The following is a 25716-nucleotide window of genomic DNA, read 5'->3' as shown; positions in this document are numbered from 1 at the left end:
TATTTTGAGTTGGCATTAGATCAGACATATGTAAGCCCCTATTCTTGCATGGAATAAAAACTAAACAGTCTGATGAAATCAGACCAGACTTATACTAAATTTGTTGAAATGTAGTTGTGAATATATATCGATGATATAAACCATCTAATTATCTGATCTGTTATTACCTTGTATAACACAAAGAAAGATATATTCTAGAAGAAAGTAACAAAATTGTATATTAAGTTATATTGATGGCCAAAAGTAATATATGTACTTGGAGGTATAAATTCCTCCCCCTAACATTTTATTAAGAAGAGTTTAGAATACACGGCAAAGGTGGAGGAATTTTGCAGTGAAACCCATACATCCATCACCTAGATTCTGATATTAATGTTTACTGTACTGATATATCACATATCTATCCATTTATCCATCTGTCAGTCCATCAGTGTATCTTGTCTTTTGATGCATTTGAAATTATCAGTATACTTCTCCATAAGTAATTCAACAAATGCATGTCAGTTACTAGAGTTCACAAATATAGATATTTAGTTTTGCATTTTCCTATCAGATGATTCTAAATAGTTAATATTTAAGCAATTTGAGTATTAAGTTATGGTAAATTAACTTTATACAAAATTAGTTGCAACAGAAAAGTTTTAGTGAACATTTCTAGCATGTGCTTTAACTTTCTTTTTCCTTTTTGTTGTTGCTTTCAGTGGATTTTCTGGAAATCTGTTTGGTTTTTTTTATTGGTGTTGTTTTTAGAGTCTTCACCCTTGTTTATCTCTTCTCTTTTTTTTTAATAGTTATTTTTAAAAGTTTTAAAGTCATACATGTATTTAAACTTCTGTTTTAAAATATCCTAAGGTCTTAAAGCAAATAGTAGCTATTTCTGATACTAGGGTTTTTTTATTTTAATTGAATTCATCAGTATATGTAGAAATCAAGATTATTTAGCATTTTGACTAGCTGATTTCTAAAATAAATTTAAATTCTGGGACATCATTAGCCTTATTATACACACAAAATTTGACTTTTGAAATGTGGGTCATCTTAAGTATGCTGTCATTGGAGACAAGACTTGTGAGTATTCTGCTTCGTGTGTAATAGCATAGTTTTCCAGTATTATACTTTAAGATTGAAGATGTCGCTCATGAGATAATTTTAAAGAAGAATTGCTTCTCTTTGTCTTAATTTTTTGTATCTCTACAAATTATCATTCATCTTGGTGAGGCATATATTGAAACTTAATTTCAATTCTAATTGAGACATATATAGGTAGAAGTTTGTGAAATTTACAAGTTATGTGGTGCATATGTCCATTCTTACAGTGTAATAAAACATCCTTTTATTTTTTGCTTCTCATTATGCTTTATAGTAGTTACACTTATCATTTTGATATTTAGTACAAAGAAATGTGCTGCATGCATTGAGCATTTTTCTACAAGTTTTTTTTTTCCCTGATGTGCTATCTCACATATCACAGGCCTTATTTTTTGAACATTTGAGCAAAAGAAACAGATGAAACCTCATACAAAACCCTCCAAAATATGAAAATGTGGGGTTTATTTGTGCTAATGCTCTTCTTTTGGAAACATATGTATTAAAGGTAAGGTCAATTTATTGATTTAAACCACGCTGTACATAAAAATTTATTATTCATGATTAAGATTTGCAAGGCATTGTTCATGAAAGAAAAGACCTTTTTAACTTGTGGAATGAAGAACTTTGTCTGAAAGTGCCAGAAAGATTAAAATTAATTATTCCCAAGTTTTCCAAAATATTATGGGAGGATAATTTTCTGAAGGTATTTTATACAAAAATTTGGTCTAAAGCTTTGATATTATAATTTTCTAGGATCTTATGGTTGGTGATGAGGCAAGTGAATTACGCTCAATGTTAGAAGTTAATTACCCAATGGAAAATGGCATAGTACGAAATTGGGATGACATGAAACACCTGTGGGACTATACATTTGGACCAGAGAAACTTAACATAGATACCAGGAATTGTAAAATCTTGCTCACAGAACCTCCTATGAACCCAACCAAAAACAGAGAGAAGATTGTAGAGGTAAGTTTTTAGATGGGTTGCGCACATATGTGTTTCTGTGATGTGATGTTAAAGCACATGTTTTTTCTTTTATCTTACCGTTGTCCTTAACAATAAAGGGAATAAGAATAATTGTTATTTTCTCCCAGATCCTATTTATTGAGCACCTAACTATGTTAGTCATTACTTATAAGTAGAATATACCAGTAAACAAAGCGAAGTCCTGCTGCCATGGAGTTGATCCTCTAGCAGGGGAAAACAGACCAAAAGAGCAAAAAGTGAGTTAATTGAATGGTTTGTTAGAAGATAATAGATGCTAAAGGGAAAAAAAAGAGTAGGTTAAGGGGGATGGGGAATGTAGGGAGGCTGCGTTTTTCATAGAATGTGGTAGTATGTGTCTGTGAGAAGGTGATATTTAAACAAAGGGAGTTAGCCAGAATATATTTGGGAAGAGCATTCCAGGCAAAGGGAGTAGCCAGTGTAAAGGTCTTGAAATGGGAGCAAGCCTGGCATATTAGAGAGTCAGCAAGGAAGCCAGTGTGGGAGAGCAACAGGAGACGAGGTGGGAGAAGTAATGGGGCAATCTAGGGCCCTGTAGGCTCTAATAGGGAATTAAATTTAAACTCCAAGTGAAATGTACAAGGAAGGGACATGCTCAGATTTAGGTTCCTGTGGCTGCTGTGTTGAATGTAGATAGAACATAAGGAGGCAAGGGTACAAGAGAGACCAGTTTGGAGACTTTTTCAGTTACCTAAGCACAAGATAATAATGGTTAGGATTAGGGGTAGTAGCAGAGAAGGTAATGAGAAGTGGCCAGATTGTGGCTCTGTTTTGAAGGTAGGGCCAAAATATATTCTGATTTCTTAGATGTGGGTAATAGAGGGATAACGGCAAAGATTTCGCTTGAGTAACTGGAGGATGGGGAAAGACTGAGATAGTAGAAGAGGATTTGGGAGGGAAATGGATCAGCAGTCCAGTTTTGGACATGTTAGGTCTTCATTAGACATCTAAGCAAAAATGTCTAGTAGACGGTTATTAAGATCAAGTTCAGGAGAAAAGTCTGGGACTGGGGATAAAAACTTGGGAGAGTCATGAGGATATAGATAATATGGTTCACCAAAGAAGTGATAGTAGACAGAGGTGAGAAAGCGAAGGGCCAGGGAGATAGAGGAGAGCTGGGAAACGAGGTTGAAATGGCTAATGAGGTAGGCAGTTACAGAGAGCAGAAAGTCTACATTCTTAATAGTTTAGATAGGTAACTTTTCAAGGTTGTCTTTCATTTTGTTATATATGAGATAGAAACCTTTAATTGCTTTGTATTTTAGTAGCTTTCCAGATACTACTTAATGTAAATATCTTGTTTTACTCAGTGGCTATCTTTAGATGTTTATGGAAATTTTGAAAGAGATTTAGAATTTTTATATTAAGTGTTTTAAAATTTTGAGATCATGGTTTTAGCTACAGAATCCATATCATTTCTTATGTTTCGTATTTTATTACTTTTTTCCCCTAGCCACCCCTAAAACTATGAAAGATGGGCTTTATTGTATTAGCTCATATTTTAATTGCATTTTACACTTTCTGAGTTTTTTTTGTTTTTGTTTTTTGCACGGGCCTCTCACTGTTGTGGCCTCTCCAGCTGCGGAGCACAGGCTCCAGACACACAGGCCCAGTGGCCATGGCTCATGGGATGTAATTTCTATGTAATTTCTCTGCGGCATGTGGGATCCTCCCGGACCGGGGCACGAACCCGCGTCCCCTGCATCGGCAGGCTGACTCTCAACCACTGTGCCACCAGGGAAGCCCCATTTTACACTTTCTGAATGGTTTACAATCACTAATACTTTGTGATGGATAAGTAGTCATTTGTAATTGCTATTTATTTTTAGCAGCTCATTACAAAATCAGAATAAAGAGATATTTTTGCATTAAATCAAAAGGTTACTACACAAGGAAACCTTTTGGAAAGTAACACAATACCAGAATGAAAACCAAGTTTTCTTTCAAATGAAAAGTTAGGGAGATGACAGGTATAGTGTCATCCACTAACTAGCTATTTGACTAGGACACATATTTTTTTAATCTGCAAAAATGACAAGAATTAGTCTTACTGCACTCTAAGGTCTCATCTTTAGTTTAATGCTCTTTTTTACTCATGAGTGCAAATTTGGCTATGATTGATAATGCCCTACATCAATCTCATCCAGAAAGTTGTATTAGAACTACAGATACTTTTTAATGATCTTATAAGTAAAAACAAATTCTATCAGACTGTCAAGTTGATAAATGCAAATACAGTTGACCCTTGAACAATGCAGGGTTAGGGGTGCCACCCCCCTCGGTCAGACATTTGTGTATAACTTTACATTTGGCCCTCTTTATTCCAGTTCTGCATCACTGGATTCAGCCAATCTCGGATCATGTAGTGGTATAGTATTTATTTAATGAAAAAAACCTGCAATTAAGTGGACCTGCGCGGTTCAAACCTGTGTTTTCAAGGGTCAACTGTATAGCATTATTCTTCCATTTTCATCCCTGTGGTGGGGGAATAAAGGATGATGGAGTAGAATACTACTTAGAATATCTAGTTGCTTAATTGATGAGTATGTGTTTCAGAGATGTAAAATTTATTTATGTATGTATGTATTTTAGAATTTTTAAATTTTTTTAATTGAATTTTATTGAAGTATAGTTAATTTACAATGTTGTGTTAGTTTCAGGTGTACAGCACAGTGATTCAGTTTTGTTGGTTTTGGTTTTGTTTTTGGCTGCACCACGCTGTATGCGGGATCTTAGTTCCCTGACCAGGGATCGAACCTGTGCTCCCTGCAGTGGAAGCACGGAGTCCTAACTGCTGGACTGCAGGGAATTCCCCAGAGTTGTAAAATTTAAATTCTGTATAATTCTTATTGTGGTCAGTTGTAAAATTTCTAAATATGAGATATTCATAGCAGTAGTCAGCACTGCCAATCAAGGAATGCTCAGTGTAGATGACAGAGAAAATCCTATAGGATGTTCCCAGCCAACCTACACTACAGAGAATGAGCATGGTTGGGAGCAGAGAGGGCATGAGGGAACTCCTCCCTGCAGTGTACCTTGGCAGAGAGTGGAATGCAGCCTTGGCTCCAGTGGGGAGGGCAGGCTCAGCTGCTGAGCATTCAGGATCTGCCAGCATTCAGGAGTTGCTGTGTTTATTTTTGTTTTCCTGCCCTACTGTTTTATTACCTTTTTTTTTTTTTTTAACTGCTGGAGGTAGAGACACAGTCTTTCTTGGCCCAGGTTGAGGGAGAGGGATGCGAAGGTAAGCAGTTAAGCAATTTCTATAGTTTGTCTTTAAATTAAAAGATATTTCCTTTAAGGGACATCAGTTGAGAAGAAAGGCTTGTTCAAAAGCAGAATGCTTTCTTTCACTCTAATTAGCCATTAACTAAAACACTCAGAAATCTTTGCTTTGTAGCACTTATGAAATGCTTGGGGACTTAGTGTGTATTCAAAAATCTGTCCCCAAAATTGGAGCTCTGTGACAGCAGGACTTCAGTAGAGGCAAAAAGAGCTAAAGAGAATGGAGGATTCTTTTGGGTTCTTTGATTCTATTTTGGATAGCTAATCCACTCTGACCATCAAGAAACCTTATACATACGTATTATGTAATTTCTAAATACTAATATTTTCCCTTCCCTTTTCCATTTTCAGGTAATGTTTGAAACTTACCAGTTTTCTGGAGTGTATGTAGCCATCCAGGCAGTTTTGACTTTGTATGCTCAAGGTAGGTGAAGCTTAACTTTTAGTATAATCAGTTCAGCAAATATTCATTAAATATGTTTGATGTCAGAGGAGTTTGATTTTTCAGTAAGTTGTAAGTCCCAGAAGAGCACAATATGTATGTATTTATATTTATTCAAATTTTTAAAATATTTATTCAGATATTTCCACAATTTCTAAAATTTGTCAAATAAAATATACACATTTTTATTTTCTTTACTAAACAATGAAAGACTTAGGAAAAAGAAACTTCTCAATTTTTTTAAAAGTAGAAGGTTCCCTCTTCTAGGCTATTTAAAGTAAAAAATGTTTTATAAAGTGGAGAATGAAAATGGAATTTGTCCTCAGAATTGGCAGTTTAAAAAAAAATAGAGCCAAAATGTTAGTATAAATCATGTTTGTCAAATACATAATAGATTAAATACAAAAGAAAAGGCAGACATTTGAGAATGCCTTCCTAACTTTTGAGGTGGATTTAATGGAGGGGAGCTACTGTGTTTTCTTGGTACTGCCGTTAGTAACTGCCTTGCTGTCCATTGGGAATAAAATAGTAGCCATGTAGGGAGAACTCTTTATATTCTGATGGTCTTATTGAGAACTTAAGGGGCCATCAGATATGTGCTACAGAGTTTGTTAGGCACTTAAAATGTAAAGATGCCTCAAGGACTTAGAATCTAATGGGGAAAAGGTACAGAAATTGATTCAGCATGTCAGAGAAGATTTCTGAAGGAGGTGACAATTAAGTCTCAAGCCTTAGTACTTAAGCAGTGTATGACAATACAGTTGACCCTTGAACAATGCTGGTTTGAACTGCATGAGTCCACTTATACATGAATATTTTTTAATAGTAAATACTACAGTACATGGTCCGTGGTTGGTTGAATCTGGGGATGTAGAGGAACCATGGATGCAGAGGGCCAATTATAAGTTATATGCAGGTTAACCCCCGTGTTGTTCAGGGGTCAGTTGTACTTGGGAAACAAACTAATATTGTGGTGATCCATCTGATTCTACACGTGCATAAGTAAAAATCACTTTTCAAAATACATACTGGGTTTTTAAACTGTCTTTACTACTACATATAGATACTAAGAAAGTACTTGGGGAGAATTAAATTTTTAAAGAGGCTTTATTCATTCACCAAGTGTAGCATGTGCCTCGATTTCTGTTTAGTGCAGAGGATATGGCAGTGAGTAGAGTAAGCTACTCCGTAAGCTACGTGTGGTCTCCTTGTCCTTAAGGCAGTTACAGCCCAGCTGTGAGTGATTAGTGCTTGTGTGCACCTAGGTAATTTTGTTTCATTTTTTTTTAAAGTAAATTTCAGAAATTATTTTAGAAAATACTTTGGAAAAATAGATATTAAAAATTTTGAATCTAAGCTTTGAAATTGGTAATAATAGTTGCATTTAGGGGGTGGGGATGGGACGTTTCTGCTGAAATGATATTTTGTTTTAATTGAATGAAATTTACCTTAACAGATTTTTCTAGTAGTATTCATAAATTTATTTCTGTCCAAGGAGAAGATACCCTCTTTTAATTCCTGATACTTAGCTATTTTTGTTTAACTATTGAATTCTTAATTTTGAGAAATGATAGTCCAGTAATACTAATCAAAAGAACTCTAAGCCGTGGAAAAATTCTCCTTCTTAAACAAGGTGGCTAGTGCTAACCAGTTAAACCAAAAAAAGTAAGAAGCAGCATTCGGAGCCAGGGAAGGTTTTTGAATAAGAGAGAGGTAACACAGTGATTCAGGAAAGTATGTTTGACTGCATTTTGCAGACAGGATTGAGGGGAATAACAAATCATGGAGTCTGGGCTGGAAGTTAAAGTGGTCAGGGAAGGTATAAATGGAAAGGTAAGAACTAGATTGAGCTTTAAAGAATCTTTAGGAATGAGGTGGAAAGAATGAATAATCCAGTGACAGAAGGGTGTGGCACTGGAATCCGGTCAAATACATAAGGGAGAGGCCAGTATGTAACCTAGTGGGAGTGTAGAAAATAAGGTGAGGTTGGATGGGAAGGTCTATTTGGAAAATAAAATATGTAAATTGCTGCTTTAGTTGATATTACTGGGAGTATTTTTGAATTAATGATATTGTGGATTCTTCTTTTTTACAATAGAAAGTCTCTTGTTTAAAAGAATGCAACCTTAAGAGGCAGTGTATGATTTTTATGAAACTTAAAAAATCAGTCAAGGAAAAACAGATTATATCAACTTCAGTAGGAGGTAGTTTGAATAAACGTATTCCAAGATAAATCAGTTACTTAGTGCATAATGAGAAAGAGGGAGAGTGCCTACTCGGGGATGGGACAATGATAAAAGAATGCTTGAGCAAATTGTAGATAATGCATATTCTGGTTAAAATTTTTTTTGTTGTTAAAAATATTATTAGACTATTAAAAACTACTAGAAAACATGAGTCAGAAAAAGTTTTGTCTTTCCTGAATTAACCCTGACACAAAAGGTGAAACAGTAATTTGCAGCTATTTATAGTTTTAAACAGCACATATGAGAAACAAGGCAGCTTCCTTGCTGTTTTTTAAGAGGTTTAACTGACATTGTCTTTTTGGTTTCTGGTGAATAATTGAAATGATCCTTCGGCTAGTCAAGATGAATTGTTCTCAGATTTCTAGCTATCTAGTATCAACAAATTTTCCAAACACAGTTTTGTCATATGACAAAAATAATAATAAAGAACTAGATTATTTCAACAGGTTCACTATCAACTTGTGTAATATTTACCTTTCACAATGGTTTTCGTAAAAGTTATCCATGATGCTCTAGAAAATTTTACTTTAAGGGAATTCAGGGATCCAGATTAAGTTGGAAGCAAAAATAAAGACCATGTTGTATTTTTCCGTCCTAGGTCTGAAAAATAGTCCTAGGGCTATCTCCTGGGGTAGCCCATGATTAGACTAAAAGTCTCACAGGAGGCATGTGAGAGAACACTGACTTTAGTGTCTGTGTATTCGAAATAAGCTGCAAAATAAGCAAATAATAAAGAAATGCTGGCTTTTAGACCATTCTGGTTGGTGACGTTTCTAGTTTGGTTTCTTTACCAATATTTGAAATTTGCTGGCTTTGATTTTTCTGATTTGGCTTTTTATTTACAACCTCATGGTTCTTCCACAGGTTTATTAACTGGAGTAGTAGTGGACTCTGGAGATGGTGTGACTCACATTTGCCCAGTGTATGAAGGCTTTTCTCTCCCTCACCTTACCAGGAGACTGGATATTGCTGGGAGGGATATTACCAGATATCTTATCAAGGTAAGCAAAAAAAAAAAAAAATCATAGAATTAGATTTTGTAGTTTTGTGTGTACCAACTTAACACAAAATTGAGTGTATCATCTCAGGATTCTAGCTAATCTGCACCACCAGAGAAGTGGCCCAGTTCATTATTCATATAAAATCCATATGAGATTCACACACGTGATCTCTTGTATATAATATATAATATATATTATATATATAATATAATATATAATATATATATTATATATAATATAATATATAGTATATATATTAGTATATATATACTAATGAGAGTTCATCATTACATAATTATATTTACTATTCCCAAGGAATGGGTAGAGAGGTATTTCAAAGATGGGGGAAGACTCTAAAACTTCCTTGAACAACCTAGGCAACCTTTCTGCCATAAGACCTTCCTTTGAACAGGTGGATGATAAAGTGTACTTGTGAATATAATTAGTTATAATTTTCTTTAAAACATTGCTGGATAAAGTATATAAGGCCACTATTTGGAGGCATGTGGGTTTTTTGTAATGTGGAAAAAAAAGGTTTAGAATGTTGTCTGTACCAGAATTCTGTAGTTAGTGTATTCCCTCCAGGTCAGTCAGTGGCTCTCAGTCAGGGATGATGCTACCCCCCAGGGACATTTTGCAGTGTCTGGAGACATTTTTTGGTTGTTACAGCTTTGCAGAAAGGCTGCTAAACATCCTACAATTAACAGGGCATCCCCTGCAACTAAGAATTGTAAGGTCCGATATGTCATTGGTGCTGCTGTGAAGAGACTGTTCTAGGATGAAATCTGTGCAATAAATTAGGTTGCATTAAGTCTTCACCTTGACATTGGGTTCCTTTAATCTCATTTAAAGTAATAATAAGATTGTTAATGAGAATTATAATACTCTTATTCTAAGCCAAAATTCTACTCGAAGGTGACTACCAAAGGAGTGCCCAAGGGATTTCTTTTGAACATAAGCCCAAAGATAAGGGGATTTGTTTTCTTAAGTTTTTATATGAAAATGTTGTTTATGATGCATATTATGTGGGGTTTTTTTTTTTTAACAAATGCTATTGCCCATCTAATATGTGTCAGACATAATAGAAGTTAGGGATAAAACTTCGTTAAGACCTGGGGTATTTCATGAATATGGTATTGATTGAGCAAATTGCAGAATTACAGGAGTCCAGTGTAAAATATTATTTATTAATAGATATTTTGCTCATTTTGGCCATTTATTATTCATGAACTGTTAATTCTGTCTCTCTGTGAAACTGAAATATAAATCCTATTATGGCAAGTAATATTCCCATTTCTGAAATACTCAGTAAGAGCTAAGGCTTCACTGCCCATTGCATTTGGTATTGATGTGACATATTTAGAGAGCATTAATCGCTTTTGCAGAGTTGAACTCATTCAGATTACTTGTGGATTTACTGCTATTTTTTTGTACCAGCTGCTTCTGTTGCGGGGCTACGCCTTCAACCATTCTGCTGATTTTGAAACAGTTCGCATGATTAAAGAAAAATTGTGTTATGTGGGGTATAATATTGAGCAAGAGCAGAAACTGGCCTTAGAAACTACAGTATTAGTTGAATCTTACACAGTAAGTATTTCCAGTGTATAATATATATGTGGTTTTAAAATGGACAACTTTGGCTATTGGTGTATGCTTAAGGAGGTTTTCTTAGAATCCAGTATTTTTGGTTTGGGTTGTTATAATATGTATATGTGTGATCTTTAATGTCTTTCTACATTATGATTCTATGATTTAATTATTTTAGGATACCGTATAACATGAAATAAGGCAAAAATCATGTATTGCTTTTCTACTTTAGGATGCAGTTAGATGTGAGATATTATTTTGAGACTCTAGTACCTGGAATAGCATTTTTCAGCATGGGTTTCACGTAATGTTATTTCTGTGAGATGTTAATAGGTGTTTCACAAAAATTAAAATGGGGGCTACATTTTCAGGTAAGTTTGGGAGAGAGTTGATTTCACTTTATTAAAGGACTTCTCAGAGCCTTGATATGCTGATTTGTACATGACTGCAGTAATTCCTCAGCATTTCATGGGGCTGGTGTTCTGAGATACTTTGGGAAGTGGTCATCCTATAGGATGGCTTTTATAATTCAGTAGGTGGCAGTCTTCCTGACTTAGTATTTTCTTAATGAGATGTTCAAAACAAATGTTAACTTGAAATTGAAACTGATGAGACTTAGAACCTAGTTATAGTTTACACTAGGGGAGTTGATCCTCCCTGAATTTTTAATGTATTGCTGTCTTTAAGTCTGTCATTCATCTGGGTATAAAGTACTTCCACATTGCGTCTTTGATCAATGCATCTGGAGACATTTTTTGGTTGTTACAGCTTTGCAGGAAGGCTGTTAAACATCCTACAATGAACAGGGCATCCCCTGCAACTAAGAATTGTAAGGTCCAATATGTCATTGGTGCTGCTAGGATCTAGTAGTTATTAAAATGAAATTGAGTGATAGGCAATAAAAGCAAGTATTCTTAAACCATTTGATTCATGTAAGCTCAACCTATCACAAATATGTACATAATAGTCATTTAAAAAATAATTATAGGGACTTCCCTGGTGGTCTAGCAGTTAAGACTCCATGCTTCCATATGGATGGCTAGTGGGAAGCTGCTGCATAGCACAAGGAGATCAGCTCGAGGCTTTGTGATGACCTAGAGGAGTGGGATAGGGAGGGTGGGAGGGAGGATCAAGAGGGAGGGGATATGGGGATATATGTATACATATAGCTGATTCACTTCGTTGTACAGCAGAAACTAATACAACATTGTAAAACAATTATACGCCAATAAAGATATTTTTAAAAAAAAGAAAAAAGGTTACCAGGGGATAAGGTGGGGGAGGGATAAATTGGGAAATTGGGATTGACATATACACACTACTATATATAAAATAGGTAACTAATAAGGACTTACTATATAGCATAGGCTACTCTATTCAGTACTCTGTAATGACCTATATGGTAAGAGAGTCTAAAAAAGAGTAGGTATATGTATATGTATATCTGGTTCACTTTGCTGTACACCTGAAGCTAGCACAGCATTGTAAATCAACTGTACTCCAATAAAAATTATTTTTTAAAAAATTGGAAAAAAAAAAAAAAAGACTGCGCTTCCACTGCAGGGGGCATGGGTTTGATCCCTGGACTGGGAACTAAAGATCGTGTATGCCACATGGTACAGCCAAAAGAAAACAAAAACAAAAATAAATGAATAGGGACTTCCCTGGTGGTACAGCGGTTAAGAATCCACCTGCCAATGCAGGGGACGTCGGTTCGAGCCCTGGTCCGGGAAGATCCCACGTGCCGCGGAGCAGCTAAGCTGTTGAGCCACAACTACTGAGCTCGTGCCACAACTACTGAAGCCCGTGCGCCTAGAACCCGTGCTTTGCAACAAGAGAAGCCACCGCAATGAGAAGCCCACACACCGCAACAAAGAGTAGCCCCCGCTCGCCGCAGCTAGAGAAAGCCCGCGCACAGCAGTGAAGACCCAACGCAGCCAAAACTAAATAAATCAAAAAAAAAGAATAAAAATAATTATAAATTTTTATAAGTTATATTGTTTAATTTTAGAAGATACTGATCCAAATAGTCAATAAGTCAATACTTTGCAACTTAATGATCTCCAGATTTGCTCTGGGGATTCTTTCCTGAAGCCTTCTTGGCAGTTACCCTAGATTTATAATTTGTCACCTACCTGACTTTGGAAGAAAGTGTCATGAGGCAGAGGATAAGGGAACTAGAAGTGTAAGACATATTTTATTTATTTATTCTCCTTTCTCAGAGAGTTTGAGGTAGGTTACAAAAATACATGCAACAAATAAACAGTGAACTGATGAGTAAATGAAGAGGGATAAGAGTGGACAACTAAAGGAAAGGGTAAGATTTGGTGCAAAGAAATGGGAAGCATACAGTTTTAACAGATCCAAGAGGTAGTTCCTAGGGTAGGTGGCCCCAGGCTGGCCTGCAAATAGAGCTTTGAGAAGAGCCACACCATCAGAGGCTGGAAGGGCCAGGTACAGAGGTTTTGGTAACAGTAGTGTGCCATGTGAAGTTTTTCCATGTATCTTGGGGTGATTTCAAGTTTGGGTTTTAAAGTTTATTTTTTTTAAGGGTAAATTTTTTTTAAAGTCATTGATGTGATTTATAAAAAGATAATTTTGGAGTGATTGCACATACTTGTAAACCGTCATAGCAAACGGGGGTAAATGTCTTAAGGAACTTGCTTCATCATGCTTTGTCATATTGGAAAGTCAGTTTTGGAATCTAAACATAATTATTTTAATTATGTTATTTTAAACAAATATACTGTTAGAAATGTTAATGTAAAACTAATTCTGGTATGTCATACAGAAATGTGTCCAATGCCAGCGTATACAAGCATGCTTGTTACTTAGGTCAATTCAGTGAATTGTGAGGGAGTTTTTGTTTAACATTTCTCATTTAATTAAATATAAACATGATGTAACTTAAGAGTTTTCTGCACAAGGTCATGTTGTAATGGTATCTGACCAGTTGTTTAAATCTCATTTTCTTAAAATTATTCATTATCATTTAAAATTTAATAGGACCTAGTAAGTAGGATACAACAGAATTGCCCAATAAATAGTCTAGGTCAATATTCTTTAAGTTTTCTTGATCATACAATTTTTTTAGATTAAATGATTTGACAGAAGTTTCACACGTGATATAAAGTGTTTTGATGACAAAATAATAAAGTTTCCCAGAGTAATTATTTGGTGAAAGAAATTACTTAAAATTTTTAATTGAATTTGTCTGTGCTCCATGGTAAAAATATCCATAAACTCACATATGTGTTAAAATAATAAGCAACACTGACCCCAGCAAAAATCCAATTGCCATGGGCGATCAGCGCCACCTGTAGTGCTCACCTGCACACACCAGTGGACCATCACACACTCGTGCGTTGGCGAATCCTCCAAGAAATTCCTCCTATTTGGGGCCGTGACATACCATTTTAAAAGCAGAACATAGCATGATAATAAAAACAATTATTTTGATGTATTTAATTTATCTTTTTAATCTTTTTTCAAAAATGTATTTTCAGAGAAATATATTGCTGATAATGATTTTGGTTCTAGAACAGGTGTTTATAAGTTTATAAGTACTAACATCTGAAGAGCACTAGGAATTTTTTAAATCTTTTGCTGATACCTGATTGTTCTTGGTTTCTAGCTCCCAGATGGCCGCATTATCAAAGTTGGGGGAGAGAGATTTGAAGCACCAGAAGCTTTGTTTCAGCCTCACTTGATCAATGTTGAGGGAGTAGGTGTTGCTGAATTGCTTTTTAACACAATCCAGGCAGCTGACATCGATACCAGGTACATTAGAAATTGTTGTTTCAAAGTTATTTATCAGAAACAGATGGAATAGGGCTTCCCTGGTGGTGCAGTGGTTGAGAGTCCGCCTGCCGATGCAGGAGACACGGGTTCGTGCCCCGGTCTGGGAAGATCCCACGTGCCGCGGAGCACCTGGGCCCGTGAGCCATGGCCGCTGAGCCTGCGTGTCTGGAGCCTGTTGCTCCGCAACGGGAGAGGCCACAACAGTGAGAGGCCCGCGTACCGCAAAAAAAAAAAGAAAAGAAATAGATGGAATATAAATAGCTAGAATGACCAAGTTGTCTGTTGTCTCACTCAGTTTTCTGATAGGATGACACTGGTTGTTGAACAGCATATATCATTGTGTCTCAAGTGCCTCTTTAATCTTATTTTGAAATAGTTTAAATGTTGAAAGTTGCAAGAATAGAATAGAGAACTCCTATACACTGTCCAGTTTTCAGTTTTACTGATTTTAACATTCTGCATGTTCGTGTGCTCTCTCTCTCTTTTCTTTCTTGAGCCATTTGAGTAGGTTGTATGCATAAGTCCTCTTTACTGCTTAATATTCGCTTTGTATTTCTTAGGAATGAGGCTATTCTCTTACAGCCACAGTGCATTATTGAGTTCTGGGGATTGATTACTGACATACTTTTATCTACCATCTGTATTTCAGTTTTGTTCACTGTCCCAATAATGTCCTTTATACAGTTTTTCTTTTCTCCAGTAAAGGATCAAATCTAAGGTCACACATTGTATTTAGTCGTCATGTCTCTTAGTCACCTTTTATCTATTATAGTTCCTCAGTCTTTTATGACATTGATATCTCTGCAGAGAACAATTTGGGTTTGAATGTTTTCTCATGATTAGATTTAGATTGTGCATTTTTGGCTAGAACAGTACTTAAGTGATGTGTCCTTCTCAGGTTATCACATCCAGAGTGATGTCTGTTTGCTCCGAATTGGTGATATTAGTGTTAAACTCTTAATGAAGTTTCCTATTTTCTCCACTGTGTACGTTTTCTTTTTTTTTCCTTTCCTGACTTTTAAGTAATTTGTGGGAAAATACTTTGAGACTGTGTAAATCTCCTGTTCCTCATCAAACTCTGGCCCCCACCCCTTTTGGCGTCTGTTGATGATTCTTGCCTAAACCCATTTTTATTGTGGTGGTTGCAAAAAGGTGATTTTTTCTCATTCTGTCATTCTGTATTTATTAGTTGGCATTCTAGCATAAAGAAGTCCTTTTCCTTTCTCCCTTGTTTTGTTTGTTGATTATCAGTATGGTCTCATGATTTTATTTGGTGGATTATAAATTATTACTGCCTTATTTCATTTTGGTGCTAAATTGTTCCTGATATCGCCTGTGAGAACCCCTTCAAGCAAGCTCCTGTGTCCTTTGATGTGCCCTCATCTCTTTTTGAGCACATTCTACTTCATTCTGTTTTGTGGCACAGGATATTCCTGGCTCATCTTTAATTTTGTTTTCTGAATAGGTAGTGAAAACTATACAAAAAAGTATACTCAGAAGTATTACTCTCCCCACCCCTTGTCTTTCACCCTAGTCCTCCTCCCTCTTTTTTATTTTCTTGCACAAAAGGTAGCATACTGTAAATACTCCTTTGCACTTTGCTTTTTTCACTTAATGTATTTGAAACAAGCTTTTTTTTTTTAATGTCTAAAACTGCCTTCTTTTTATACGGCAGGTTTTTATTATCCTTTGCACTTTGCTTTTTTCACTTAATGTATTTGAAACAAGCTTTTTTTTTTAATGTCTAAAACTGCCTTCTTTTTATACGGCAGGTTTTTATTATCCGTTTTATGTATGTATGTCAATCTCAGTCTCCCAGTTCATCCCCTGCCCCGCCCCCGCTTTCCCTCTTTGGTGTCCACACGTTTGTTCTCTACATCTGCTGCTTCCTAGGGGTTGTCCTTATTCTTTGTTCCAGTTGCATTCTTTTTTCCAGTGTGATAATGCAGTGATAATGCTGCATTTAATAACCTTGTGCACACTGTATCTTTGTATTGTTGGGCATATATATTCTGAAAAAATGTCTCGGGGGAATAGTTGGGTTGAAGGATAAATGTGTGTGGTTTTGTTATTGCTCAGTTCCCTTCTATGAAAGTTGTACCCTTTCTTTTTCCCACCAGTCATATATGAGGGCACCTGTGTCCCCAACAGCTTGTTCACACAGTTTTTCAGCATTTTACTTTTATGCCAAGTCTAATGAGTGAGAAATGATATCTTAATGTAGTTTTAATTTGCGTTTCTCTTAAGATTGAAGTTGAATATATTTTTCTATGTCTAGGGCCATTTTTATATCTTATCCTGGTGAATTATCTGTTCATGGCTTTTGCCTGCTCTATGGAATTAAAAAAAAATGTTTTCTCTCAGTTTTTGAAAAAGTTCTTTTTATATTAGCTCTGTGATATCTATTGCAGACAGTTTGTCATTTTTCATTTGTCTCTTATGGTGTTTCTGGCCATACAAAATTTTGTTTTTATTTAGTTACATAAAAAGATTTATAATCTTTTATTGCATCTAGAGTTTGAGTCATAGTTTAGAAAGCTCTCCTTTGTACTCAAGTTATTGAGAAATTCACTCAGAAGCATTTTATTAAGCAAGTGTTTGCCTACTTCTTTATTTAACCCTGAATGAAATAACCCCCTAATTTTTGTGGGCTGGCTGGGGAACAGTCTGGTAATGGAAATTAATAAAAATAGCAGTTGGCTTATAAAAAGCTATAAATCTAATGGAAGATGATCAAAAATCTCATCTAAACTTCATAATTATGATCAATTCTTATGGTAGGGATTGGGTAGATGCTTTTGTCCCTTGATTTAATGATCACTAATAGCAAAATTATATTTCAAAGTGCATTCCTGTTGGTAGTGATTAAAGTTTTGGTGTTCCTAAAGCAATGGAGTGAGGTTCAGTACCCTCTCCACGTTGCTAGCACTGGAAAGCAGCACAACTCAGATTTTGTTTTGCATGTCCTGTGTGTTGAAAGCATACAGGTAAATGCTCATGGGGGGCTTCCCTGGTGGCGCAGTGGTTAAGAATCCGCCTGCCAATGCAGGGGACACGGGTTCGAGCTCTGGTCCGGGAAGATCCCACATGCTGTGGAGCAACTAAGTCCGTGCGCCACAACTACTGAGCCTGCACTCTAGAGCCTGTGAGTCACAGCTACTGAAACCCGCATGCCTAGAGCCTGTGCTCGGCAACCAGAGAAGAGCCCGTGCACCGCAACGAAGAGGAGCCCCTGCTCGCCACAACTAGAAAAAGCCCGTGCACAGCAACGAAGACCCAGTGCAGCCAAAAATAAATAAATAAAAATAAATTAATTTAAAAAATAAAAGAAAAATAAATGTCCATGGGCACTTACCACATGTAGCTATACCTCAACAACTTAGTTTATGTCACACTCATGTGCATACTTCTGCAATTAAATACAACACAGAACTTCTAGAAGCTAGAATTATAATAGCCTGAGCCTTTGAGAACCTGAAAGTAAGCAAAAACCTGGAAGTGAGTTTGAATGAGGCCAAAATGGATGTGACTTAGCTCTTGAGTTTTACTAGGAGAAGGGTTCCTCAGACCCTCACTTCAGATGATATTACTTTTACTACATATGCGGTTATTTTAGATTTGATTATCTGGTATCATGACCAACAGCATATTTAAGGAAGAAAGCGAGGACTGCTCTAAGAAGCAAGCACATCAATCTCACCAAAAATAGTAGCTGACGGCCTCAAAGCAAAGGAGCAAAGCAAGAACTGGAATCGTGGTAGAATATGGTTAATTATAGTAAAGAACCACATCTAAGTGGCTCCGTGGAAGCACTGTGATAGCACAGTCCAAATACTGCAAGTTTGTAATGTAAACTGGTCATTACTAAAAGACTCAATTACATTTGCAAGAAAATGTTACGTGCTTTAGAAGTATTATTATCAAAATGCTAATAATTTTATATAGAGAGAGGGTTTATTATCTATTAACAGTAGTAATAGCAAACATTCAGCCTTGTGGTTTACATGTTGAATTTTATTTAATTCTCCCAGCAGCCACCTGAGGCTGATGTAAATAAAAGCAACTCTGAGATACTGTTTTCCTAATCTGAAACCCCTAATGGATACCTATTGTGTTTTTCTAGATCTGAATTCTATAAGCACATTGTGCTTTCTGGAGGGTCTACTATGTACCCTGGGCTGCCATCACGGTTGGAACGAGAGCTTAAACAGCTTTACTTAGAACGAGTGTTGAAGGGAGATGTGGAAAAACTTTCTGTAAGTATCAATCAATAATCCAACTGTTAACATACTTTTAAAACCCTGTAAAATAGTTTGTGACTCTTGACAGCCACCAGAGGGAGCAAGAAGTCTTTCTAAACAAATTCCTAATGCAGTCTGGTGTAGCCTTGAAGAGGTAGGAAGAAGTAAATGGTTCAAGATGAGCTTTGTCTCAGAGCGGTCCTAGTGCCGGGGCACCTCTGTATTCAGTGTGCCCCGAGGCACCTGGGCCCAGGGCCAGATGTTTTGGTTCATCTGTAACAAACAGCCTGGAGCCGGAGGTGCCTGTAAGTATATGGGAAGAACCTGTTGTACTATGGGGAGAGAAAGACCCCTTTGGGTTTGTTTTTTTTAACTTGTTTTTTTAATATGTAGTCAGCATTCAGTGCTACTCTTGGACTGTCTCATGTTTCTGACTGAGTTATTTTCTGGCTGTTTCTTGCATATGTCTTATCTCCCCAATCAGATTGTAAACAACACCGTGTCTCCAGTTCTTTTGCATCCCCGTCAACTATCATAGCTCTTGAAACAGACTTTAATTGGTAGTTGTTGGTGTGTAGAGTAGGAAGAAATTTTTAAACTAGTACGTAACAGTTGGTGGTTATTTGGCATTGATTTTTTTTCTACAAACCCTGGACTGTGTGAAGTATACTATACATACTATGCACTCAGTTAAGAGTCGTTTAATTCTAAATCAATCTCTGAGGTTCATCTCACCAACTTTGATCAGTTTATATAATGAGATTACATCCTACAGAGGGCTGTATTAGAGACACTATGTCACATCTTTTATTTGTGACTCAAATTGTTGAAATTAAGTTGTGTGTGGACTCATACATTAAACAAATTAAAAGACTCAAAAGGAGCCATGTTGTCTAAGTACTTCACTCATTTGTCTGACTTTGAGTATAGATATAATTTAAAATCAGTCTCAGATGATTATTTAGCAAATGCTTCTTGAACTCCTTCTAGGTGCCAAACACTTGTCTAGATGGTGGGAGAAACAAAACAGTGGTGAACAAAACCAAAAATCCCCGCGTTTAGTCTGTGAATAATATACCAGTAGTAACAAGCACTATGGAGAAGTCAGGTTAGGGGCTAGAGAGCGGGCAGTGATTGGGGGAGACGGTGTGCTCCTTTGTGTAGTGTGATCAGAGAAGTACTCCCGTGAGATAAGATGTAAGTCTTATTCAGCCACGGGGAAGAGTTTGGCTTTCCTCCTATTGAGGAAGGAGGATCTTGCGCAGAGATGGTAGGATCTGACTTGTTTAAAGGATCATTAAGTCTTTAGGTGTTGCCAGAGAGACCTGCAGAGCCTCAAGTGCTTAGTCTCTGGTCCCTTGCAGAAAAAGTTTGCTGACCCCTGCCAAAGAGTAAAAAAGTAACTAGAACAGTTAGAACAGTAGGTTAGCCTCAGAATTAATAAGTAAACATGTTTTTCTATGTCATGTGTTATGACAGATCCTACGGTTCATTTATGTGATGTAAAGACAATGTAGAATGACATAGTTATTTTGAGTCTTTTTGCGGGATTTGTGACTTTGTAAATAAAACTGCTGTTTCATTTTGAGGTTTCTCTTTCAGGTGTTGACTGACCTACAGATGGAGGTCTTTGTTAGACAGTTAATAGTGGCTCCTGCTTGTCTTTAATTTTGGTTACTGTGTTCATTTTTTCCAACATCCTCATAATTTATTTTGACCGTATTAGGCCTTGTTTATTTTGAGAACATTTCGTTTGAATTTGAGAGAATAGAAAGTGAGCTTTGCTTATAAGAAAAGAACTTAAAACTTACTCTATTGCATGGGACTACAATCATAGGGGCGTGAGACCTTGAAGAAACACTATAGCAGTCCGCTTATCCCAATTCTTCATTTGACAGCTGGCCAGGTGATTTGCCCATTAGTGGGAAACCTGTCACAGGGCTCTGGTACTTGGGCTCTTGGTAGGGCGAACATGGAATTCTTTGTTCAAATCAGGCTGCTTTTGAGAGTGACAAGGAGTGTAGTTAACGATGGGGCCACAGGTGTACATTGCGACTGTTCTAAGCACACTGGGATGGATGTGTGATCTCCTGGCTGTGAGTTTTGGGCAAATTACAAAATTTCTCTCTCTGAGATACTTACGTCACAGGACCTCTGTGAGAATTCAACAAGAGAATATAAGAAAAAGTCATTTTCATAAAGCAGAAAGCACCACGCGTGTGACGTTTTATCATCTCTTTCTCCTTTAGAAATTCAAGATCCGCATTGAAGACCCACCCCGCAGAAAGCACATGGTATTCCTGGGTGGCGCAGTTCTAGCGGACATCATGAAGGACAAAGACAACTTCTGGATGACCCGACAGGAATACCAAGAGAAGGGTGTTCGTGTGCTGGAGAAACTTGGGGTGACGGTTCGATAAACTGCGAAGCTGGTTCCCATCACGCCCCTAATGCTTTCTTTTTTCCTTTATTGCCAATCTTTGAACTCATTCAACTCCAGGACATGGATGAGGCCTCTCTGTGCCCTTTGACTGGAAAGGTCAGGTTTTATTCTGGTGTCTTGCAGAAGTTTTGTTAAATTTGTGTTGATGTGGGTAAATCTGACTGCTTAATTCCACCACTTCCCTGCAAACACTAGAGGGCCGGGGTCCTGTCTGCTGCTCTGTTTCTCCTAAGTAGGCATTTAGATCATTCCTGTAGCCTTCCTATTTTCACTTTCCTGTTCTAATGCTGCTAGTTTTTAGTCTTTAGCACACTAGGTGGTATGCCTTTATTAGCATAAGAAAAAACAACTTCCACAGGAGCTTTTATGTGTTATTGGGGTAGGGTGGTGAGGGCTGAGTGGGCGGCTGCTGAACCCTTTGTAGCGTTTCCCCTGTGGTGTGGCGCTTTCTGTGTTACTGCTGCAGCTTTAAGTACCTTAAAGCTTCTGGTATTAACATTTTAGGGAAATGGTTGGCTCAGAACTAAAGCGTTTGGGGTGGGGTTTTGCTTGGAGGAAAGGGGGGGGTTTGATTTTATTTTTTTGATTTTTGAGCTTTTCTGCTCTGGGGTACGTAAGATGAACTTTATTTACAATACTTTGATTTGGCAGGTTTTCTACTTTTGGTCTGCCTGGAACTATTTCCATATGCTGTAAAAAGCAAGTGTAGTGTCCCATTATTATGTGACTTAGGGATTTTTTATTTGTTTTTTAAAATCAACCAGATCAGCTGGGAGTAGACTCCCTAGAATCTACCAATGGAAAAGTAACATTGAAAAAAAGCTTTTGGAAATTCAAATTACAGACAAAAAGTGCTTAAGAGCTGGTATTTTTCTAAGTGCTTCTGTTAATACCAGAAGCATTAAGGTAACCCAGTGCCAAGTACCATTCTTGCAAAATTCTTTTATATAACCAACCAGTGCTTATTTAATAAAAACAAGTAGATACATATAAATAATTACTGGCAGTAGGTTATAATTATTGGGTTAAAAATAACATTGAAATATGGGACTTGTGCCAGTTGGGTAATTTTCACTAGTTTTTTTTTGTTGCTATGTTTTCATCTAAACCTGGAAGTGGAGTAAAATTTGACTATTTAAAATGTTGGCCAAAAAAAAAATCAAGATTTAAATGCATATTTGTACTGAAAAACTAATCATAACTACTAAATCTCAGCCATCTTAAGCTTGAAAGAAGAATTGTTGGTATTTTGTAAATGTTAGCCGATTTACCTGTCAGAAAACCATATTTATGAATCCTGTTGGTATTGCTTGGTATCTGAAAAAATATCAAATAGTACCCAGACTTGAATTCCTTCTAAATTTGAAAAATAAAGTAATAAGAAATTGTATCACTCTAAGTACAAAATGCACATTCTGGAGAAAAATGTTTTTCTTCATTTCAAAACATTCTTTACTAATAACGACTTTGAAAGAAGAAGCGTACTTTTTTGGGTGACTGAAATTGGAGAAATTATTGGCTATAGCATCTGTTTTTTTGTGAAGAAACTTAAAAATCAGTTTATATGAAATGAGCAGCAAAAGAAGGTTAGTTTTAATTATGCAGCTTCTGTTAATATTGTGTATTTTTTGTCTGTTTTACCTCAATTTGAACAAGTAAAAGAAGTTTGCCTGCATGCTGGACATGCTTCAGTACACGTGAATAGCCTATGAATAACGTTTGTTAGATTTTAGGGACGTGGGTATCAGAGTCACTTTGGAATTCTAAAGTGTTCCTAAGTCATGTTCTTATAAATCCCCCCCCACCCCAGCCTTTTGAATACTGAGTTGTTAAAGGACACAGATGTAGGACCAGTATCTACTAGTTCATTTCAGGTAAATGGATTGACTTCTGACCTTTGGTCATGATTTTAAAATATGGGGGTAGAAGACAACAAAAAATGGGATAGACTCTTAAATAAAGCAATGAAAGCATTTGTCATTTGTCCCTTGAATGTAGAATTTGGTTTTAATTTTATAATTCTGCTAGCAAACATGACAGTTAAAATGATGTATTAATATATAGAAAGAGTATAGTTTTTAAATTACATTTTATAATTTTCCTATTCCAAGGTGAAATAACGCATTTAGTAATTTGGGGGTGGGGTGGGGAAGTATCATGTTTAATTGGAGTGTCAGGTATGAGTCCCTCAGAAATTAAATTTTTTTCGGTTTTAAAAGAGATCTGATATATAGCTCTTGAAAACCTTTGTCACTTAAATTTCCAATAATTAAAATTCTTTTCTTTTAAAATTAGAATTGCCAATGCCTTGACCTTTGAGAAGGGTTTCTTAGAAATAGGTCCTGCATTTAAACTTTTTTCTTTAAAATGTGTTATTGGAAAAAAAAATGTGGTATTGGATGTTAACTTTTACACAGTTCTGAGCACTGTCAACAATATTTGGAAAGTATTTTGAGAGATCAATGGAAAGTTAAACATTCTAAATTTAACATGAATACACTTCTTTTTGATTCAGAAAATAAAATCAGATTTTTCAAAGTAAATTTGAATTTTGTCTTTGTTTTTCCTCTTAATAGTATTTCTCTTTGGTTTCATTTTCTTATTTTTATTCATATTTTCGTTTTTGCTAATGCAAGACGTATCGACAACTTTATGCTAGTTGTTAGGCAAAGTTCAGTTCAGTGACATTCTACTATATGACAAAAAATAATTTATTTTTGGTGTGATCTTTATTTCTGATATGATTTTAAATACCTAAGGGGGGGCGGAAAACCCTAGGAGTAAAAGCAAATCACAGCTACAGCTCTGTTAGACTTTTTTCCCTCTAGGAGACTGTTTTGTCTCCCGGAAGATTTAAGGAGGCTTTGGCAGTGTTAGGAATGCTCGAGAGATCTATATGGAACATGCCTCTTTTCAACAACATTTTACCTCATCTGCAGACTTCTAGGCATATTATTTTTAACAAAGCAACTAAAGACACATGAAAATTTATTAAGCTGACCCAGCCCTTTCTTACTTTTATACTAGCCTTTGAGGATGGGGTCTGGGGAGCAGATGTGAGGATTTTTGTTTTTCTTGCTCCATGAACTTGTGTGCTTCAACCTCATTGCTCCCTTCACGGCCAGAGTCACTCAGGACTTCCTGAGGTTCTCCTCTGGTGTCTTTTATCCAGTCTCTTCCTGGTCACCAGAAGAATGGTGTGATTGCTATGTCCATGTTACAGAGGGGCACTGTATTAGGTGTCATTGTTGAGGGAATGAATGTCTCAGTGCTCTTCATTCTTTTTTTCACCCACAAACCTTGACCACTGTACAACTGAGTGTGGCTATTAACTACTACTTTTAGAACCATCGAAGAGGGTATCCAACAAAAGTGAACCAGAAACTCAAGGATTGATTTTAGCTCAATATTTAACATGCTGTCTAACCTTGGACTAATTGGCCAACTACCCACAGTACCTGGGGGTATTTGTAGGATCACTTTTTTTCCTCCAGCTCAAATTTCTTGAACTATTTAGAAGCTTGAAAATGCTACATCAGAGGTAAGTGGAGGAGGTGGGGGAAGGACCTGGAAAAGTATATTTGCAAGTGTTGAGTGCTTTGTAAAGGCCAAATTACTGACTTTAACCCTGCCATATTGCAGTTACTTTAGCTACAGAGTAAAAATAAAGTTGGGATGTAAATAAGGCAGCTCTTAGTAGTTAGTATTAGCAGGGAATTGGTTCCAGGACACTACCCACGTGTCCCCCCCCAGGATAACAAAATCCAAGGATGCTCAAGTCCTTTATATAAAATGGCATGGTATTTACCTGTAATCTACACACGTCCTCCTGTATTCTGTAAATCATTCCTAGACTACTTAAAATAACACAATGTGAAGGCTATGTGTTACCTAGATAGGGCTTCCCTGGTGGCGCAGTGGTTGAGAGTCCGCCTGCCGATGCAGGGGACACAGGTTCGTGCCCCGATCCGGGAAGATCCCACATGCCGTGGAGCGGCTGGGCCCGTGAGCCATGGCCGCTGAGCCTGCGCGTCCGGAGCCTGTGCTCCGCAACGGGAGAGGCCACAACACTGAGAGGCCCGCGTACCACAAAAAAAAAAAAAAAAAATTAAAAGAAAGAGAAATTTGGGCCTTAACTGAGGTTCAAATGTTGAAAGTAGTAAGTTGATAATATACATTTGACCCCTTAATTTGAAATCTTCAGTGTACCTCCAAATGTGTGTGTGTGTTTGTATATGTTTTCTTAGATCTATCTACATGTGAAAGTGTTTGGCATTCAATTTAAGAACTATTGAGAAGGAATGTTGGTTTGGAACCTAAAACTATTGACTAGGTACAATTCAAAGGATCTTGATCAGTTAGGGAAGCCATTTTGCTTGTTTTGCTTTTACTTAGCAGTTTAGGTAGAATTTAATATGTTAAGTATCCTACAGAAAATTTATGTAGCTAGAGTATAATTATATAATTTTTAAAATACTCAGATCATTGCCTCTCAATGTCTTTGAAGTCAGAATCACATGGAGTGTTTAAAAGCGCAAGTTCCTGGGCCCCACTCTGGACCTCCAAATTTGACTCT

The 25716-nt window shown here is 36.6% G+C and overlaps 1 protein-coding gene across 3 annotated transcripts in view; it reads left to right on the top strand.

Moving 5' to 3' along the window:
• Positions 1 to 23683, top strand: part of ACTR2 (actin related protein 2) — a 34563-nt gene extending 10880 nt beyond the window's left edge. For 2 of the 3 annotated variants that reach the window (XM_019942810.3, XM_033838442.1), the window contains exons 3-9: positions 1843 to 2058; positions 5731 to 5803; positions 8932 to 9068; positions 10506 to 10655; positions 14290 to 14435; positions 18580 to 18712; positions 20947 to 23683. In XM_019942810.3, the coding sequence (XP_019798369.1) occupies positions 1843 to 2058; positions 5731 to 5803; positions 8932 to 9068; positions 10506 to 10655; positions 14290 to 14435; positions 18580 to 18712; positions 20947 to 21117 (1026 nt within the window). In that variant the 3' untranslated portion in view covers positions 21118 to 23683. The remainder of the gene's footprint in view (positions 1 to 1842; positions 2059 to 5730; positions 5804 to 8931; positions 9069 to 10505; positions 10656 to 14289; positions 14436 to 18579; positions 18713 to 20946) is intronic. The other variant, XM_019942811.3, reaches the window with a different exon arrangement.
• Positions 23684 to 25716: the final 2033 nt, after the last annotated feature.

The sequence above is a fragment of the Tursiops truncatus genome, chromosome 14 (genome assembly GCF_011762595.2).
Source record: "Tursiops truncatus isolate mTurTru1 chromosome 14, mTurTru1.mat.Y, whole genome shotgun sequence".
NCBI classification, from domain to species: Eukaryota; Metazoa; Chordata; class Mammalia; order Artiodactyla; family Delphinidae; genus Tursiops; species Tursiops truncatus.
Note: the sequence above shows the minus strand (reverse complement) of the source record. Positions and strands in the feature narration are given on the sequence as shown.